Source organism: Cynara cardunculus (assembly GCF_001531365.2).
Source record: "Cynara cardunculus var. scolymus isolate 2C chromosome LG 13, CcrdV1, whole genome shotgun sequence".
NCBI classification, from domain to species: domain Eukaryota; kingdom Viridiplantae; phylum Streptophyta; class Magnoliopsida; order Asterales; family Asteraceae; genus Cynara; species Cynara cardunculus.
In genome coordinates this window covers 11520072-11541652 of record NC_037540.1, presented here as the reverse complement: position 1 = coordinate 11541652, position 21581 = coordinate 11520072, and the positions used below count along the sequence as shown (strand labels likewise).

The 21581-nt window shown below is 38.2% G+C and overlaps 1 protein-coding gene across 7 annotated transcripts in view; it reads right to left on the bottom strand.

The window, feature by feature from the left end:
• The window catches only part of LOC112525351 (inositol-pentakisphosphate 2-kinase-like), a 22951-nt gene extending 1540 nt beyond the window's left edge, over window positions 1-21411 (bottom strand). The window contains exons 1-11 of one of the 7 annotated variants that reach the window (XM_025135450.1): window positions 21122-21407; window positions 20948-21055; window positions 20044-20247; window positions 19345-19492; window positions 18226-18266; window positions 14498-14611; window positions 13801-14400; window positions 12574-12775; window positions 11807-11988; window positions 11299-11599; window positions 10606-10746 (exon numbers count right to left, since the gene is read on the bottom strand). In XM_025135450.1, coding sequence (XP_024991218.1) covers window positions 11984-11988; window positions 12574-12775; window positions 13801-14400; window positions 14498-14611; window positions 18226-18266; window positions 19345-19492; window positions 20044-20247; window positions 20948-21043 — 1410 coding nt within the window. In that variant the 5' untranslated portion in view covers window positions 21044-21055; window positions 21122-21407 and the 3' untranslated portion in view covers window positions 10606-10746; window positions 11299-11599; window positions 11807-11983. The other 6 variants (XM_025135451.1, XM_025135444.1, XM_025135445.1 and 3 more) reach the window with 6 other exon arrangements.
• Window positions 21412-21581: the final 170 nt, after the last annotated feature.

The window sequence follows — 21581 nt, the reverse complement described above, 5'->3', positions numbered from 1 at the left end:
ATTTGGGTTGAAGTGAAACCCTAATTTCTTTTTGGATTTGATCTCGATTTGGGTTGAACGTGAAGTGAAACCCTAATTTCTTTTTTGGTATCTGTTAGTTCAATAAAAAACAGGACCAAAGCATACAGGGTTAAAATGGTAATTTGTTAACATTTACCAAACAACAATATTTCATTCAGGACTTAACCATTCTGACCCTCTTAACCATTCTGACTACTTAGCCATTCTGCACCAAACCATTCAGCAACTGCCAAACAGCCCCTTAATCTCCAACTTAACTTGCAGGTTTGTATACTTGGACGGATAAACGAGGCTTCGAGTCTAACAATCTCAATGTTTTAGCTCCTTGTGGGTACCGGCTAATGGGCCATTATATGTCTGATTTGATGATTTTGGGATGAGGCAGCATGGGTCGGCTTATCAACAAACTCTCCCATTTTTTTATCCAATCATCTACTAATCATTCTTAAGGATTACATATCAATGTATGAAAAGACTAACAATAAAGATAAATATATATCCTACACATTTCCAAAAGATGATAAGAATAAACAATATAGATAAATACTAGCATGCATCTCTACCAACCATGATCCTAACATATTTGAACAAAAAGTTGATTATGGCAACCCGAACCGGGCCCCACACGGAACCCGCCTCTAAGGACATCAATGTGATGAAGCATTTTTTGGCTTACTTAGCCGGCCCTAGAATCGAACCTAGGCAACAATGTATTTGAACAAAATCACCCAACTCCTTTGTCAACTGAGCTACACGGCAGAGGCAACAATGATCCTAATATATACTCTTAGGATAATTTCATCTTGCTCTAATTTTTATCTTTGCTATCCTTTCATGTCCCTCTTTATTCAAGAACTTCAGCCTAGTATGTTTTAAGTATTCAGAATTGCAAATGAGCCTCATGACAATCGTTTTCTAGCCAATGCACCTCGACTGATCCCATGCGACTGTGAAGTTTACAGCCAGACAAACCTCCAGGGGTCCAAAGGTACTCAAACTAGGGAGCAAACCCAAGGTTTTACGAGTTAAGTTACCAATAAGGGTTCGCATATCCTTGTACTTAGGAAACCTCACACCATATTCTAATAATTCTATCTTAGGCTTTTCAAACTTGTTCTCCATGATAGCTTACTTTGCTACGTCATCATCAATCACCAACTTAGAATTCGTAGGTTGTGTTTGGTTTTGCAGGAAACAAAATCATTCCTTTTCCAGAATTTAAAGTTATATAAGAATTTTATTGTTTGTTATGCTTAGGATCAAATTACATTAATGGCTACTACAACATCAATCCTGTCATTCCAAATGTGATTTGGGTCATGAGACATTGATACACCTCTAATGTCAGCCTGTATGTTTTTTCGTTCTTATCTATAACTATCGTGTATTTTGTTGGTGTGCTCGTGTCGATAGAAGCTTTGTCTTCTTTCTTCCAGTTACTTCCTAAGGTTACTATCATATCCACTTATCACAGTCAATAGAACAAATATCTGAACTTGAAACAAAAGGCAACCTGGAAATGATTACCGACCAAAGGAACACGAACAGTTTCCTACAACAAGAATTCTACTTGCCAATGAAGACCTAATATGGAAAAACCAGAAAATTGTAACAATGTTGAGCAATGGGACCACGGACCAATTTCTAAGTTAAAAGGTAGTCTTACACTGATAAGAACTCAAACAATTTGGAAGAATGAAAGGATTAAAAGGGAAATCAACAATTGAATATAAACGAAATTGGAAACTTAAAGTTGAAAGAACTAACACGGAAAACTTCCATCTCTCAAAGCCACAACTAAGAGCCCAACTCAATTAACAAGAAAAATCACAATGACTTCATGCTACCGGCATTCCCGCCATTTATTAGACACGCTTTCCATCTGTAATAGCTAATTGGGCCCACCCCTATCTTCCACTCTTTTGGGGCGTCTAGAATAAACATTCAACAGGCTTGGGTAAAAATTGGATCAGATTAGAAGGATCCGTATCATTACTCCCTCCTTCCAATAAAGTCTTGTTCTCAAGACTTGTATCCGGATAGGGATGGTGATTTGCCCCGACCCGGTGGGAAACCCGGTTCACCCGACCTGAACGGGGACGGGGATTCCCTGCTAAAACGGATCCCAGGCCCAGGGATCCCCGATAGACTCAAACCGTACCGGGGATCCCCGGTAGAATCAAACTAAGGGATATTCTTCATGGAGTTTGACCGGGGATTGATAGAGGTTTGACCGGGTACGGGGATTAAACCGGGGCCAGGGCCGGGGGATATTACTACAAATCGGGGCAGGGGATTACAAAACCCGCCCCATCCTCGCCCCGTTGCCATGCCTATATCCGGAAATTGACCCTTGATTACGTTTGCATCCTCCCACGTGCTTCTTCCTGAGACTGCCCCTGCCAATGTATTAGCCATCGCTCCACTGATTTCCCATCTTGTACAACTATACATACCACACAAATCTCTTTGGGAGACGGTAAATCTTTGTCATCTAATTCTAGCTCGGGAGGTAAAATTTGAGCAACCGTAGGCGACAAAACAACTTTTTTTAGTAATGAGATATGAAACACCGGATGCAAGGTAAATCCAGTTTGTAAGCAACTGGTCCAATCTTTTCGATAATCTTGCACGGTCCAAAGAATCTAGCTGCCAATTTTTGATAAATCCGTTTAGTCACCGTCATTTGACGGTACAGTTTCAACTTAACATAAACCCATTCTCCAATCTGAAAACTCATATCTCGACCCCTTTTATCAGCATGTTCTTTCATCAAAGCCTGAGCATGAATTAGAAGCGACTTGATTTGTCTCAGAGCTTCGTCACGGTCACGTAATTCATCCCCTACTGCTTCCACTCAAACTTCCCCCGGAATAAATTTAACCACCATCGGGGGCTTACGGCCATAGACTATTTCAAATGGAGATCGACCTGTGGAACCGTGAAAGGTTGAATTATACCAAAATTCTGCCCACAGAACCCACAATGCCAATGAACATGGCTGATCAATAGCAAAACACTGCAGATACGTTTCTAAAGAACGGTTTATCACTTCTGTCTGACCATCCGATTCCGGGTGATAAGCGGAACTCATGTTTAGCTTCGTCCCTTGCAAATGAAAAAGCTCTTGCCAAAAATGACTGAGGAACAAAGGATTGCGGTTACTGACGATGGACTTAGGAATTCCATGATGTTTGGCCACTTCCTGAACAAAACTTTTTGCCACGGACTTAGTGGTATATGGGTGTTTGGACAATCGATCCACCACCACTAGAAGACCATCATAGCCTTTAGATTTGGGTAAACCCAAGATAAAATCCATGGATAGGTGTTCCCCTATCGCATTTGGGATGTCGAGTGGTTGGAGCAACCCACTTGGAGACGTTGAACTGGCCTTATATCGCTGACATATGTTACAAGCCTTCACGAATTCTTGCACCACAGAGATCATTTCTGGCCAATATAAATTTGTGGCCAAGCGACGATAGGTTCGACAATATCCCGAGTGTCCCCCGGTAAGAGAGGTATGAAATTCCTTTAAAAGAGAAGGAATCAATTTCGATGTACGAGGAATCACCAATCTATCCTTGTAATACAAAACATTGTGTCGAACCACATATCCGGGATGGGTAGTTGGGTCGTTTGTTAAGTCACGGATAATCTTTTGTAAACTCAGATCGCTACGTGCTTCCTCCACAAGTTGAGTCCCTTCGACCCAAACTTGCGCCGAGATCAACGAAGTCAGCTCACCATCTTCTGCTCGTCGAGACAATGCATCGGCAACCCTATTTTCATAGCCCGGTTTGTACAGAATATCGAACTGATATCCCAACAACTTGGCCACCCAATTTTGTTGCCCGGGATTCGTAATACGTTGTTGCAGCAAGAACTTGAGACTCCTCTGATCTGTATACACACAAAATTTAGTCCCCAATAGATACGAACGCTAATGCTGAACAGCTAACACCAGGGCCATAATTTCTCTTTCATATGCCGACTTCGCTAAATTTTGCTCACTCAACACCTTACTGAAGTAAGCAATGGGTCTTTGTTGTTGCATCAAGCCTGCCACGATGCCCCATCCCAAAGCATTGCATTTGATTGTGAAGGGAATCGAAAAGTCCAGTAAAGCCAACACTGGAGCTGTGACCATGGCTCGCTTCAACTCATCAAAGGTTGTTTGAGCTTCCGTACTCCATCCGAAAGCGTCCTTCTTGGTTAAATCTGTCAACCGCTTGGCAATACTACCGTAATGACGAATAAACTTACGGTAGTAACCCGTAAGGCCCAAAAATCCACGTAGCCCTTTTAGTTGTTTCGGAATTGGCCACTCCAACACGGCCGAGATCTTCTTAGGATCCATGGCCACTCCTTGGCCAGTAATAATGTGTCCCAAATAATCAATAGAAGTTTGTCCAAACGAACATTTTTTTTGATCGACCACAAACTGATTAGAGAATAAAACTTGAAGGATCGTGCTCAAATCTTTCCAAGTGGTGGAACCACAAAGCGCTGTAAATCAGGATATCATCAAAGAAAACCACAACAAATTTCCGTAAATAAGGACGAAAGATGTCGTTCATAATGGCTTGAAAGGTGGCCGGTGCATTGGTGAGGCCAAATGGCATCACTTGATACTCATAGTGGCCATTGTGGGTACGAAACGTCGTCTTCTCGATGTTGTCGGGTTTCATGCGAATCTGATTATACCCCGATTTCAAGTCTAATTTCGTAAAAAATGGGCTCCCGTTATTTCATCGATGAGTTCTTTGCAACCGGAATCGGAAATTTGCCAGGAATGGTGGCTTTGTTGAGAGCACGATAGTCTACGCACATTCGCCAAGAGTTGTCTTTCTTTCGAACTAAATTACCTAGCTCGAGAAGACACTTATACTAGGACGGATCATTCCTAAAGAAATAAGTTCCTTCACCTGCCGTTCAATCTCCGCTTTCTAAATATGCGGGTACTAGTACGGACGAACACAAATGGGGGAAGTAGGGGATACTAACGAAATGCCATGATCATAATTACGAGTAGGAGGGAGACCCGTTGGGTCGTGGAAAACAGCCGCAAATTGATCAAATAGGCGTTGTAAATAAGCCTGATGCTCCTTGGATAACATATCGTCTCGTTTATCAGAATCCACAACATGTAAATCGACTGGTAAATCATTACGAGGTTCTTCCAAGGATAACCAAGTATGAAGGGAAGCTTGCTTTACCTCCGAATCAGATAACCCTTGGATACAAACTGGTTTTCCACCCAACGAGAACCGCATTGATTGATTTTTCCAATTATGCACCACGTCTCCAAAGGTTTTTTGCCACTCCAAACCCAAAACTAGGTCTAAAAGACCCATTTCGAAGAGCAAGGCATCTACCACAAAATCATAGTCACTAATAAACACCGGTGATTTTGAGCACCGTCGATTCACAAAAACCGTATGTCCATCTCCCAATTTAATATTGATACCAGAGAAAAAATGAGAAGATATTACCAACGTCGTGACCAGTTTACGGTATACAAGATTATGAGTTGTCACACTATCTACCAAAATTACAATCGGTATTCCTGAAATGGCCCCTTCGATCTTCAAGGTTTTGCCCACGGATTCAGCCGTACCTAAGGATCCCTGAAACTCCAGTATGATACACAACCCGACCAGCGGTAATTCCTCGTTGCCACCCAAACTATCTTCAGACGCATCCATGGTCCTGATTTCACCACCATCATCAACAATTTCATCCTCAACCAACAATAGAACCCTCAATTTACCTTCCGGACATTTGTGAGCTGGACCGAAAGCCTGACCACAATGAAAGCATAAACCCTTCTTTCAACGATCCTCCCATTCAGGACGAGTAAGAGAACGAAAACCTCTATTCTGATTTCCTACGGTTGACGAATCGGAGAATGAGATTGGATTTAGGTCGTGTAAAGGAAACAGATCGATTGGGTTCCGATCGATTGGACTTTAATCGTGATGTTGAGCCTTTGTCATTAAGCCCAGTACTAACAGGTCCTTTAAAATTAGGCCGGCCCGAGGAATGCTTCAGATCTGGTCGTAAAGTCGATCCAGAACCACTCTCATTGCTTTGATAGCGAAAACGAGACTCGAAAACACTAATCACAGACGGACACAACATTTCCTCAACGTGTTTGGCCAAATACATGGCTTCCAAACGAGATTGAGGACGATGAAGTCGCACCCAACGTTTTACCTTATCGCGTAAACCCGCGATGAAGTATCCCAAGGCTTGGGACTCCGGTAAACGAGGAACTAATAACAATTGATATTCAAAATCTTCGATATATTCATGTATGGAATTTACCTGTTGAACCGTTGCCAATTGCTTATAAGGATTTTGAATCTCCAAACTACCGAAGCGTTGTAGGAGCTCTTTGGTAAATGATCCCACGATAATGGCACATAAATCTCCCTCATGATGGTAAACCAGTGTTGAGCGGCCCCTACCATGCTCAATTGCGCCAGATGGATACTTAGTTGTGGAGAAATCCCATGGATCTCAAAGTAGAGTTCCGCCTTTTTGATCCATCCTTGAGGATTGAAACCAAAAAACTCAGGCAACTTCACCTTCTTTGCTGCCCAAGAAAGGTGATCGTTTGATAATTGCTCCCCTCCCTTATCAAAGGAAAAGTTGGATTTCTTTTGAGAGAAGAAATCCAATTGATCCTCCTCATAAATACCAGATCGTTCACAGTATCAATACCCGATGGCTTACCTTGTTGTTTCACCCAATTCATCACGAATTTGCTAAACTCAGCATGTTCCACTTGATCCGATTCCACAGAATGTATTGCCGATTTGATCCCAGTCACATCTGATTGAAGTTTCTGAATCTATTCCTCATGATGATCCAGTGGAGCTTGTTGAGAACGAGTTTCCACGGAGAATTCCGACAGATCAATGGTAGGTCGGACCAATGATAAGAACTCAAACAATTTGGAAGAATGAAAGAGTTAAAAGGCAAGGGAAATCAACAATTGATTATAAACGAATCGAAACTCACAGTTGAAAGAACAAACACGACTCCAGGGAAAACTTCCCTCCCTCAAAGCCACAGCTAAGAGCCTAACTCAATTAACAAGAAAAATCACAATGACCTCATGCTACCAGCATTCCCGCCATTTATTAGACACGCTTTCAATCTGTAATAGTTAATTGGGCCCAACCCTATCTTCCACTCCTTTGGGCCATCTGGAATAAACATTCAACACTTTGGGCTTGGGTAACGATGGGATCAGATTAGAAGGATACGTATCATACACATTGAAAACTAACTTCCTGAAAAATCAAATAGAAGCTTGAGTTGGAAGAAAATTCAAGTAACCATAATAATACCAGAAAGTTCGGGCCAACAAGGTTTTGTTGTGGCAAAAAGTACTGCTGTTGTTTATGAAGCATGTATACGGTCTGCTGTACCACACATAATATAAAATCCCACGGCTGGACTTCGACCATTTTTGTTGGAACCTCTATTCTTTCTCAAGGGCTCTTTTGGAGGGTAACTTAATGGCGTTTCACATATTCTCACATGGCATCAAAGCCAAGGTCTACCACTCTAAGGATTCAACACTCTGGGACAATCTATGCCTATCTAGCATCCGTTGGAAAGGGAGTCCTACATCGGCTAGACTTGGACCATTTCTCCCCTTGTATGTTGGAGTGTCCCTTCTCTCCTCAACGACTCTTTTGGGGAGTAATTTGATGGAATTATATATTCTCACATGGTATCAGAGCCAAGGTCTGCCATCTGGGACATCTTTGCCAATGACTCGACGCTCTGAGACATATTTGCCTGTGTAGCCTCTGTTAGAGGGGACGTTTTTAGTCCCACTTCGTCTAGATTTGGACACTTTCTATTTAATTTATGTTGGAACCCCCCCTTCTCTCCTCAAGGGCTTTCCGGAGAGTAATCTTATAGGGTCCAAACTTTCTCATATATTGTCTTGGCTCTATTCCAGATTTAGCAATAACGGTTCACTTGGGTCCATGATATCTTCAATATTGTGCCATGACCACATATACAATAAACCCTGTCAACCACATAACACTGCTAGGGATGTTGCAATGTGAAAAGGAGTGGGGATATCAGACCCCTATGGTTCAATTAAAGCATTAAGGGGAGAGAAAAGTGGTCAATGATAGCATCTGTTGACAGTGGGCAACTAGGAATGGTTTCTAGGTACCAGGAGCGATCTGAGCTCTGACACCATGAAAAAGGGAAGGGTCTTTTAGGAATTTTGTTCACATATAGAGAGAGAGAGAGAGAGAGAGAGAGAGAGAGATAACTAAAAGGGAAAGTGGTGTAAGGGTTTCAAGATCATCAAATCAAACTAGAAACAATCCCAGAGGTCATAAAAATACCGAGATCCAAGTGTAAGTTCAACTACAAACAACAAATGCGAAATATTTTGGGTATAGCAAAAGGTATATGGATATCCAAGCTTACTACACCAACCAATGCTCAAATCCAAGGCAATATAACCGTAAACTAGCAAATGTAGCAAATCAAGTAAAGAGACACGAGATTTACGTGGCTCCACTACGGTGAGGTAGTGCACGTCCACCCGGAGACGGACAATATAATGTCTTAATTAACCATATTCTATCACCTATAAAAAGAATCTTCTCTAAAAGTTTAACACTAAGATAAGACTGATGTTCCTAAACTGCTCTTCCTTCATTATAGATCATTTGGTTAAATTTTATTTAATAAAGTGTAACCTTCTGCCAAATTATCTTTTCTCTGGATAAAGGGAATAGTCTAACCATCTACACAATTTTAATACTATCAAGGGATAATATACAAAAGAGGCCACTGAAGTTTGTAAGAGGTGTCAAATAGGCCACCCAACTTTCAATTTGATGTCATTTATATGAAAATGGCCAAAAAAGACAAAATACTTTAAATTTGTTTTGTGGTCAAGACATAAAACCATGAACTTTCATGGCCACAAGTATAGAAAATAAACTTTGAAAGAAAAAAAATACCAGGGGAGAGGACAAGGTCAAAAAGGCGTGAGGCATGGTGTGGCGACGAAGTCAAACCTCAAGCCTTACACACCACGGCAAGGATGTGGCGTTTTTCAAGGCGTGACATATATGGTAAATTTGTATATCATGTATAGAATTTATATATATAGATATTTGTTTTTTATATATTATCTAATCAGATAATGATATTAAAAAATGTACATTCATATTAGAAGAAGAAAAATCATATAAATTATTGTTATAAAAATAGGTTTTTGATTAAATATTTAAAAATAGAGCTTAGAAAGGTAATTTTACAACTTGATGTTAATCGTGAGTCCATAACGTTTATGAATTTGTGAAACTGTGAGGGACGTGATTAGTTAAATGTATAAAAGTGTAAAATCTAAAGTTAAAACTTAAAAGTGTAAAAACACAAAAAGATAAAAAAAATAAAAGAAATAAAAAAGAATATTTTTTTTTTGAAAAAAATCACGTCTTACAAAAATCACGCGCCGTGGCGTGAGGCACACCTTACAGAAACGCTATAAGCCATGGGCCACCTTTTTGAACACTGGGAGGGGAAGGACCGTTATTGCCGGTGGTGTGGATGATAGCGGGTTGGATAGCATATGGGCTATGGCTCCTGTTGTATAAGCTGTACAGAGCAGGTCTTTTTGCTCAAGTAATAATTTTCAAAGTTTAAGTTAATTCTTAAGTAAGCCTTCAATTTTTGCAAAAATACACCTAAACTTTGTATGACCTCTCATTATAAAGGTTTATACTTGAAAGTAATTGAAGGGTAAGGTGATCATTTTATGCAAGGTGGCCTATTTAACACCTTCTGTTAATGTAATTCTCAAGCTCAGTTGCAGATTGACACTGAGAACTTCGAAATCAACTAAACCCATGGTCATGCCATGTTTGACAACATAGGCTACAAGCCATTTTGGGAAGACTGCATTTTTGGTTTGTGAGCGAGTATAAGAAGATGAAATTACCTTCCTTTAGTGAATGGCAATATAAGGTTTGAAAAAGGATAAAGAAGCACTCCAAAAAATAGTAGATCAATCACACATGCCTCCATATTTGGACATTGATTCACAAAGGATAATATATGGAAGTTATTAGGGCTAGTTTGTTACATTGAACTCGGAGTGATACAGTCTAGTAAAGTGTGCACATCTTAGTCCTACCAAGTTCGACATCTATGTTTAACATGCGAATAGTATAGATGGTAAAATAGAATCAATAGAGAATTTCTAATCATCATCATCATAGGAAAAGTATGTCAAAATGAGACATTCTAAGGGGGAGAAGGGGACAGTGATAGATCCTAATCTAGGATCAACATAAAAACAATGATTACTTTGCATGCCATTTTGTCCTCATTGCCGTGGGCATAATTTATCAGATAAAGCCTCATGATCGTTAGTTTAGAGAAATTGATAGTTCAATGGTCCCATTTTAGCATCCTAGCCTGTATCTACTTCCCTGCTCAAGTTAGTTCAACCTCCCCGTCCCCCATAATGAGACTTCTCACCCACATACACAGAGAGGGATAGATAGATAGATAGATAGATACCTTTAAAAGTGCTGCAGCTTGTTGATCCCTCCAGCAAGATTTCCTCCAGCACCATCAGTCATAACATTAAGAGCACATTTCATGTAATACAGCAATTCCCAACCTTGACGCAACAGGCAGGTCTTATATTGGGTCCCCGTCCTGATCAAGAAAAACTTTTGAGTGATTAACTATACAGATTCCATGGTTGTTAAAGTTCCTGAACTCTAAATCTAAAAACTGGCATCAAAGTGAGTCATAATTGAAGGTATTTGTGCAGTAGTATTTATAGACCAGAAATAGGCACACAATATGCTCGAGTTAAGAAATACAGTTACTAACCCTCAAGAGATAACTTAAACTTGGAACTCCATACAAACTTAGGGAGATATAATACAAACTATACAAGTACATAAAAATACAATATTAGAAAATTTTAGCTTCATTGACTGAAAAGGTCATCATTGCATGTGATATAACGAATGAGGACATCAAATTTACAACAAAAATAATCACATGGTACTGGCAAGAACACAGCATTATATATCTACAAACATCATGCAAGCAAATCAGAACAGTGAAACCGTAGAAATTGCATACCATCTCATTAACTTGAAATCGACTTTTAGGAATAGAAAAAAAATAATACACAACAATAACTTTATGTCATTACAAAGAAAGAGCAGGAACAAATATAATCAGTGAGAAAGCAACCAGTTGGTAGTTTTTCGATTCCCAGAAACTATCAGCAATCACTGCTTTTTTAAAGCTTGCTATCATAAGAGTACTAGCCTTGTCTACTGCAAAGACGTTACAAGGGTAAATCAATCTTCTAGAAAATCATTACTACTGACCACTTCCTGCCTAAGTTAATTCAACATCCAGCTGTAGGATTAAACGCCTCATGTTGGCTTGGGTTGGAAAGACACTCAAATAATTGATACATCACTTTCCTGTAGTGGAGAAAACTTCTGACCAGTCCCTTTCTTCCATGTCTCCAATTATGCTCCAATAACTATAACAAAAGATAAGCAAATGAGTAGGCTTGTATTGATTTATTCACATTTAGTCTGAATAAGTTCCACAAGCTTATTGCTACAACAAACTGTGAGTTGTTACTGCCAAAGCCTTTTAAAGCAAATAAAGAACAACAACTAGCAACTATGCTCTTTCTGAACAAAAAAAGTGCACATATAAACTTCTATGTGGTTTGTAATTGTACCTTTCCTCTCTTCCTACAATCCAGATTACACAATTCTGGTGCTCAAAAGGTAACTCCACATGCACCATAACTCTTGTTTTCTTCCATCCATTGATTGGGAGAAGAGAGAAGAAAGGTGGTAGTTAATTCGCTTCACATTGCAGACAGTTGGGACTTGGGAGGATTGGTATTAGTCTGCTAAGCTGCAACAGAAAGTGTTTCTTCGTCAAATTATAAAAATGTTTGCAAGCATACTTCTTGTGCGGCAGAGAGAGTGTATTGTTTATAAAAGTTAGCAAGTTAAATTGATATACTCCCTATTCCCCTGATTACTGGTGAGGGTCTAAATTCACCTTGTAGAAGTCAAGGGCATTTGTAGGTGTCTTGCTTCCTATTTTCTGCATACCAGACAGATGACAATTCCAGGTCCTTTTGACCGAAGTGAATCTTAACCTCTGAAAAATTGTATGTCTCTGGTGCATGGACTTAAGATACCACAAATGAAGTTTTTGGTAAAGGTTCCCAATGACGAGAGAAAATTGACACTTGTTTAGGAACTTAAACACATTAAGCTAGAATTTTATAGAAGAATAAAAATGCTTCGCTGAGGACAAGAAATGTGTTTCGAGATATATTTTCCATCATTAACTTTAAGGGGTGACTTGGAGACAAATATCTATGTTATGAATCCATATGCAACTTTAGTAATGAACTTAAAGATTAACTGCAGAATTGTGGTATTTATATGGCAAAGAAACAGCAACACTAACAAAGATTTGTGAAGTTACCAGCAAAATCTCGAGTTGGAGAACCATCTTTAACAACAATGGACTTATCTTGATATGAAGTTTTTCCTTTATTACTTGCAGAAATTTCAGGTGGCTTTGCGGTTTTCATCATGTTTTGGTAGCAACATACTATTTTTTGGTCTAGCTCATAATAATACAACATTTTCTTCAAAGGTTTCATATCCAGATCAATAAAAGATACCTGCAGAAACATGAAGATTATGTTTACTGATCCATACCTGAAATATTTCGACTCAACTTGTGAAACCAGAAGGTATTTGAATAAGACAGTAACCCAAAATTAACTCAACACCAGGTGAGATTTGCCGAAATGCTGGTACCCAACTAAAATTATTACTATACCCAGAAACTACTGGTACCCAACTAAAAAGACAGTAGAGCATGCTGTTTATGAAAACAACTACAAGATGCTGAATCTTTCTATTAGGTCGACTACAGTAGTATAATGCGCACGCAACTACATCCCCAGCAAGTCCGTCTTCTCGGCTGACATGACAGCTGAATGGATCGATGATTTCCAAAAATGCCACACGCTCGTTATGATTTCTTTTAAGGCAATATATTTCCCCGGTATAAGATGATGAAAATTAGAATAACAATATTAATGCTTATCTGAATATGCTCATTTCTCGAACCTGCAAGCTGTGGCGAGTCTTTCCTTGTGTTTTATAATATTAGGGAGAAAAATATATGAATGACTTACAAGAGATAGTAAGTTATTAAAATTAATATATGAATGCAAAAATTGACCAATTCAACAGATGCATAAAATGCAGTAGACTTTCCAAATGTTCTTGTACCAGTTGTTTGTCTCTTCTAGATATTGTAAGAATCATAGAAATAACATTATCACCATTCAAATATTCAATAGGCTAGAGGCAAATGAATGTACTAATATATTTGCCAGAGGCTTGCCTCTTTCCAAAAAAGAACTAGTGTTGCCAAACTTTACCATGGGCTCATGAATGCACACCTTTAGCCAACTTGATTCTCGAATCTCCTTTAACGGAAGAAATAGAAGCTCAAGAAGGAAACCATAAAACCAGAGACCAAAGCAAGGCTCGACAAAACAGAAAGTATCATAGTATGGTAAAACCGTAAAAGTATGTATAGGTAACATTCTCAGAATAACAAAACTGCCACTATCTAATGTCACACAGAAAAGGGAAAGAAAAAGGGCCTTCAAAGGCATCTAATGTTGCTTACCTTATAATCAAAACTTTGGCCAGTTGACTCATGAAAAATGACATTATATGGAGATCGTGGGTCCCCTTTGTCTCTTGTTCGAAAACTGATCATGAGACTCAAGTCTTTTGCAGTTGCAGCGATCAGATACTCCCTCACAATCTTCAAACTTCCATCCAACAGCAGTGAATGCAAAGAACTGTATCTACCTGATAGTCTGTCTTCACCCAACTCTCTACAAATCTCACAGGACTGAGAAACAACATCATAATATGCATGAATTGCCCCTTCTATGTCAAAAACATCAAGCTTCTGAACTTCAAGAAGCTGATCCAGTAATCCTGATCTAAAAATAGCCTCAGAAACAAGTTGCAGAAAGCATGTTGTACGCATGCCATCATCAGCCTCGATAACAAACTTCAATGCATCTTCAAATGCTTTATCGTTATTGACGTTAGTTCTGTATTTCCCGCCACCTAAGCTCCCAAACACAAGGGAACCATTCAAGAACACCCGGAAATTGTTCTGGGGGGTCGAAAAGAGGTCTTTAATTGATTTCAGTATTCTTTCCTTGGATCCAGAGAATATATCCAATGGATCATATTGACTTAATTGTGATATCTGAGGTTAAAGCCACAAATTAGAAAGCCACTATCATCATGCAGAGGTTTACAATCTAGTTGTCAACATAAAAACTAAACAATAGAGAGTAGAAAACCTTCTTTTGTTGCAATTTGAGGCTCTGGTGTAGCTTGAAACGTGTCATAGTCCTTTTGATTGCATGCGCTTCTAAAATATATCTTGAACAAGGAAGAAATCCACACTTAGGCTGCTTTAGAGAAAAGCAACAAAGTCAGACAATATACTATAAGAAACATATAGGGAAAAGACTTGAGTTATGTGTGTGCGAAGACCTCTTCCACAATCCCTATTTCATCCCATAGGATAGCTCAAAACTACCACCTATTTGTATATAGGGAGGTCGTTCTTTTGCTTCTTAACGAATCATGGGAGCTTGAAAATGACGGGATCATGCATTAAGGGAATGTGAAGTACGTCACACTCACAAAGGAAAGCAAAAGCAACAGCGCTCATCAGCTCATGTGTAAGCTTTTGTTACATGTAGATGTAGACCCCTTTTTTATCACTCATTCATGACAACCCTTTAAAAAAATACGCATACGCTTCACAATGGCCGTGTCTTCATCTTCTTCAACCATAATTTATACCGGAAAGAAAATCCATGTGGTACAATTTCCATTTTGAATTGTCAAGAGTATATTGGTTATTTTAGACTCCCATTTTGTGCAGGAATAACATTTTTAACCAGTGATTGAAGTTGGCTATCTATCACACCCCTACTTGCTACTCGCTCGAGGGAGTGACAGCATGTCAACATGACTTATCTTATAAACATAAATCGATCTCGAAACACCGAACATATGCAGTAGAAGTCTTTACATACTAAATTGGAACTGAAATAAACTAAATGACTTGACGTTGACAATTCTAAATACAACTGGTCCCAAACATACTGACAATTAAATAACCTGAAATAAATGAAATAACTCAAACTTGTTAGATCATTGCACCAATAAAACTTTGCCTAGTACTTGACAAGACAGTCTAGACCTTCTCTTTTCCCTTGCCATACATGCTGCTAGTAAGCTAATAAGCTTAGTGAATTCATGGTTCTCATGTTAGAACAGTTTCGAAACATATTATGTAAAATAATGTCATAGACACCAACATGTCTTTCATGCTAATAACACCGGAAAATGTGCATGTAAAACATACATAATACTAATCAGAACAATTTCGTAAAGCACTTATGCCTATACTAGAACACAGCTGAAAACATACTTACATACATGCACACACACAAATACACAAATAAACGGTAAGAAGAGCTCTATGTTGATTAACATGGTAGGGAAACACCTTCTACACTAATGTGACATAATACAAAGGCCCTCATAATGTATACTAGTCCTAACTGAACAACACCAACGTCTCGGTTTGTGTTCCCACACATACTAAAAATATTGATGTTTCATGTATAACATAGCTTATGTATTGAAACATTGTAGGCATGCTAAACAGCTATGTTGTTATATCGGTCAGAATACAAAATATCGGTCAGGACCGATATTCGATATATCGNAATAGCGGTTAACATAATATTTCTTAGAATTATATATATAATATGCATTAATTAGAGTTTAGAAATATAGTTTCAAAATTAAAACATCACATCATCTAAAGTGTTCAAAAACGAGCTAATCGCAAGCAATAGGTTCGGCATCCGAGAAAAGAAGCCAAACCGTGACTCCGTGAGAAGTCTGAAAAGTCGTGATTCGTGAAGTGAACTAGGTGTCTGTGAAGTGTGAAGTCGTAACTCGTAAAGATGAAAATAAAGGAAGAAGACCATTGGAAGGCAGACTATTAATTTCAGACCTAATAATATATGTTACCAAGTCCAAAAAACTAAGCCCATGAAATAACAAAATCCCAAATAATTGAACCCTAAAAATCGATACATCGGTCCGATATATACATCAAAATATCGCTAAATATCGGGAAAAATCGGAAAATATCGCCGATAATATCGGGGACGATATTTTGACCGATATTTATGCAGCGATATTTTGCCTAGGTCCGATATCCGATATATCGCCGATATATCGCGATATTAACAGCATAGCTAAACAGTTCCAAAACATGTGAAACACTTAACATGCAATCACTTGAAAACATATACAGACATGTATCCCATTTTATGTTGGGTTTTTGAACTGAACTAAATTAATACGGGCACCTATACATAGCATGTATACCGAGCGTCTAAACAAGCTATTGAACACTGACACTAACTTATATAGTGAATATGGACTAGTGAGCTACAACAACCTCAAAAAAATTGTTACGATGATGATAAAAGGGGTAACTAAGAGCATGCCTTCGATCCAGCGTGGCGTTTTCGCCAAACGGTCTTTGCCAGTAGTGCCTCCTAGCTTGATCTCAAGTCTTATACATTAATTAAGCAACCTTGAGATTTGATAAAAGAAAGGTCGTTACAGCCAACATGGGTCAGCAAAACTTGCTACCCGACTTATAAGTTAAGTAGCTTTCAACCTCAGATTGGTCGAATGCGAGTTTAGGTTACCTGCTTGCAGCTCGCCAACCAATTAGCCTGCACTTCATCTTCGCGACAACGCCATGCGACTTTAGCAAGTCACATGTGGCATACTGAGAGTTGACTGATTCGGCGTCCAGTCGATTTTTAGGCCATTTCCATTTTTCATGATTCTTATTGCATAACGACACTTATAACATGCATATCTCTCACATATCATCCTTATACAACGTATACTAGATCATTCATGCTCAAAAACGAGCCTTTCCTCAATGATTATGCTAAGCACCATTAATGAGTCAACTTTTATCAATTCAATGGCTTTAAAGCATCACATTCATCATAATTCATAAAATTGAGAGTAATCACTTCTATAACATGTTGGCTGCTAAAGCAGCACTAAAACATAACTTTTACACATAATAACTAATTTCGTCCTTGAACTTGCTGCTGCTACTTCTGCTTTGGTCTTCCTTCAAGAACACACCAAATCACACTTAACAGTTCTATTTTTTGCTGGGTTTTTCTTCCAATCTCGTGAGAAATCTTATGAGAGGGTAAAACCCACTGCTCTCCCTGATATTGATTAAGAATTTTAAGTTATACTCATCTTCTTCAACCAATGCCTACAATCAAGGACTCCCATGAAAACAAGTTTCATTAAAAGTGTTTGAAACTATTACAATCAATTCCACCACTTTCAGTTAATGCCACATTAGCCCATGGACTCGAATTTCCATACACAACAAGCCCCTCACTTTGATATATGTTTCAAACAGGCCCAACTCCGGGGTGGTACATTATCTAGATCTTTAGTAGGTATGAAGGAGCTACATTATACAGAAACTGTATAGTAGTATTTAAGGTATTTCTCAACATGAAAAGTGCTCAAGGAAGATGTACTCCACTCACAGCATATAGACCCCACTAAATGTATGTGGCTTGTAAATAGGAAGTCATCTTCATCAAGTATACTCCTTGGTGACACCCTCAAAAACTATTTTGTCACTAGATATTTTGTATATGTACATATATAAGGTAAGCGTCTTTGTATGAGAACAGAAGTGCAAAAAGCAAAGAGAGAACATACAATACTTGTGGAACCAGTTGGGATACCAATGTGTTGGGCATTATCCACGCATATTATTCAAAGTGTGATTACACAAAGGCCACTTGCTATATATATACAAGTATATGTATGCATACAACAATATTCAAAATCTATTACTTTGCTGATGCATGTGTTTGATGATGCTCCAATGGAAAGAATTTGGACAAAAAAGATTACTATAAAGGAATGAATCATGTACCTTAATCTCTACAGATATCGAAAATTCCTCATCACGAAGAGCTGACACACAAAGAGAAAATAAGTAGTTATTATATCAACCTTCAAAACTCCAAAACACACACTTATATATATATATATATATATATATATATATCAACATTATGTGATGATGCTTTGTTCAATCATTATGTGATGATGCTTTGTAGATGATCATGCGCTCCCCTCTACCCCAACCCACAATATCATGGTCATCAAACTTAGAACTTCACTTTCACTACTAATGATTATTGGAAGTTCGTTGCAGTGGCAAGACACCACAAAGGCATAACTCGATTAGCTAACCTATCTGAACTATAACACATTATGATCTAAATGCATCCAGAACACAAATCCTGTGACAAATTCAACGTTTTTTTTTACTGATAAGATCATCGTTTGTTAATTGGTCTTACAGCAATAAACCAATATGGTCCCTTACACCAACCTACGTGCTTAAGTATTTCTTTCGATCTTCCCTACTAAACCATCGCTAAAAAAAACTCCAAGCACCAAATACTTCCCTAAGTAGCTTTGCACTTTTGACTTTTGTGAGTCAATCACATAATGGAAGGTGATTTACACCACCTGCACATTTTGCCACATCTACATTTAGCGAACACCTGTTCCCACCAGCTTTTTAGGCATCTTGGGCACAATAATTACATTACACTAGTCAAGTCATATATTCAGCATGTCGATTCAATTAATTCTCTCCCTACCAATACTCTCATGTGTTTAAAAGATAAGGAGTAATCAAACAAGTTTGCCAATTGCAATTTTTTTGTGCTTACTTTTTCCAGTCATTGCTCTAAACCATGGAGAATGGTGCCAAATGTTTGTTTTTTGATCCACTGTTTACTTGTGTTAAGAGAGCACACTCATCATGTTAAGCCAGTATCACTAAATGAGGACTCATCATACACACTGACATTATGATGTACTAAGTAATATAAGTTCAAGACCTGACATTTAAACAAAAGATCCCACCCTCATGCTGCAAACTCTGACACTTATGTTGATTGATCACTGTGAATTTTACAAAAGACAGAAGAAGAGCCAATATGTACTTCCAAAGTAAATCCATGAAGTTAGTAATTACCCTGAGGAAAAACTGAATGATCAGATATGAGCAGTGCATGATCGCACTGGGCATTGACATCTGCATCATCAACTCTCCATGAAGGACGCCAAGAAAGAGCATCTTTCCGCACTGACTCGAGGAAATCCCTGGATACAAAAATGCGAATCTGCCATGTTTGTGAAACTCAATGTCAAGAATCTTGAGCTAAAATCCAACATATATGAGCAAATCAAATTGTCTTAATCAATGCAAATGCCTTGACTTCATGTTTGAATAGACAAAAAGGCAAGACATCAATGATAAGTTGTAATCAACTGTAACATGTTATTTGCAGGAATTTTGAGGTTCCGTGTGTTGGGAACATCCAAAGCATGCATCAGAAGTCTTGTGAATTGGGCTTATTCATTAATCATTACTCTATCAAAATTGGACATAGACCAAGGCATGATTACTATAAACAAAATTGGACATAGACCAAGGCATGAGTACTAAAAACATAATCTATAACAACAAAATGGGTGATGATGCATGAAAACTTCAGAAACTTATACTGCTATAAACCATAAAATAAACAGAGCACAGAGAACCAAAGCAAGCTTTCTCAATCCTATCTATCAACAAATATTAAATTCAACAATAGCAACAATAACAGTTTTTGAGGATTTGGATCTATACAATTAAGGTCCTGCAGATTTCAATGATACTGTCAAAACATACCCCAGCATCAACATGATTGGGACCTAATAGTGGACCCATTACATGCTGCACGTATAGATGTTCTGCAATTTCCCTTGTTGGAGCCGATAAAAGATCGCAATCTTGTTTCCACAGGAGGCATTCATGTACGGATAAAGCTGAAGATACTTCCTCATAATTGATCCCATTTCTCTTAACTTTTTGTATCCTTAACACTTTCCCAACCTACATAGAGTAGTTAAATTTAACTCAGTTGTTGAGGGGACCAGTCAAAAAGAAGAATTATTTGATTAGTCTATCTACGAGTATTGAGCAACCATACAAAGTTGAATCTATTTTCCTTAACTTTTATCCTGATAAAAGGGTTTCTTCATTTAGTCCTGTAACGCAGAGGGTGTAAGCAATAAATCTAAGAAAATGTCAAAGAGAAAATTGTACGACTTTTATGAAGCATCTAGCTGTAGTTAAGTTTTAACCTCTTCTTCACTTTCCCCCTTTGCCCGTTATAAGTTGTCATGTGTGTGTATGGTTGAAAGGTTTTAACTAAAAACTATTAGAACTTGTCATAACATGGGCGCAGAATCAATAAAAGGAAAAACTTCTTAATCTTTAATTTGATTATTATTGTAATCAGCTCATCAAGGGTTACATATGAAAGCAGTTAGAACCAAAAACTATACCTTCATCTCTTTCTACCTAACATCCATCATTTAAGTGTTCTTTTTTTCTTAATAAAAATTACACAAGAAAGAACATGAATTATTATTTCAACTGTCTTGAATTGGTCTATACTAATCAAAATACTTTTGTAGGGTTCATTCACAATTAGAAATAAGAGCAACCAACTAATAGTTACGATTTCTATTGAGAAATCCAAGTGAAATAGTTTGAAAATTTAGACGAATAACGTAAACATAGAGCGTACAAAACGAGGAGAGGATCCAGTATAAGAGAGAATGAGATTCGCAGCTCCTTCTCCTCTGTAAGTCCAATCGGCCGCATCTTTTGCCTCTAAAATCATTCCGTCATTCGACTGCAGATATATAATGAGAATTAGAAATGGTTGTTACTGAACATTGAGATGAAAGAATTTGGATACCGGAATCTGGAAAAGGTGGAGGAATATGGAATCTAGAGAGTTGAAAACCCCAGCTCCGGCTCAACTGCTACAATACACATGAATGGCGGTGGTGGGGCGTGGAGAGTGATCGTCTCGTCAGTCTCCAGTGAGTCTGCTGCTGATGGTTTTAAGACGTGTGTGTGTGAATAGTAGTCGTATCCAATTACGGTTAAACAGAATTAGGGGTTAGGTTAAATATCGGGACAATTATAAAATCATAAATAGAGTAAACTACAAATTTGGTCCCTGTAGTTTGTCAAAAATAATATTTTCTGTTCTTATAGTTTCGTAACTACAAAATGGCCATCGTCGTTTATAAAAATGTTCGGATAGAGTCCCTTACTCTAACGATCGTTAAAATATTCCGTTAAGTAAGAATTTTTTTCCTCTTTCTTTGCCTTTTACTCTATCAAAATCCACCACGACAAAAATCATAAAC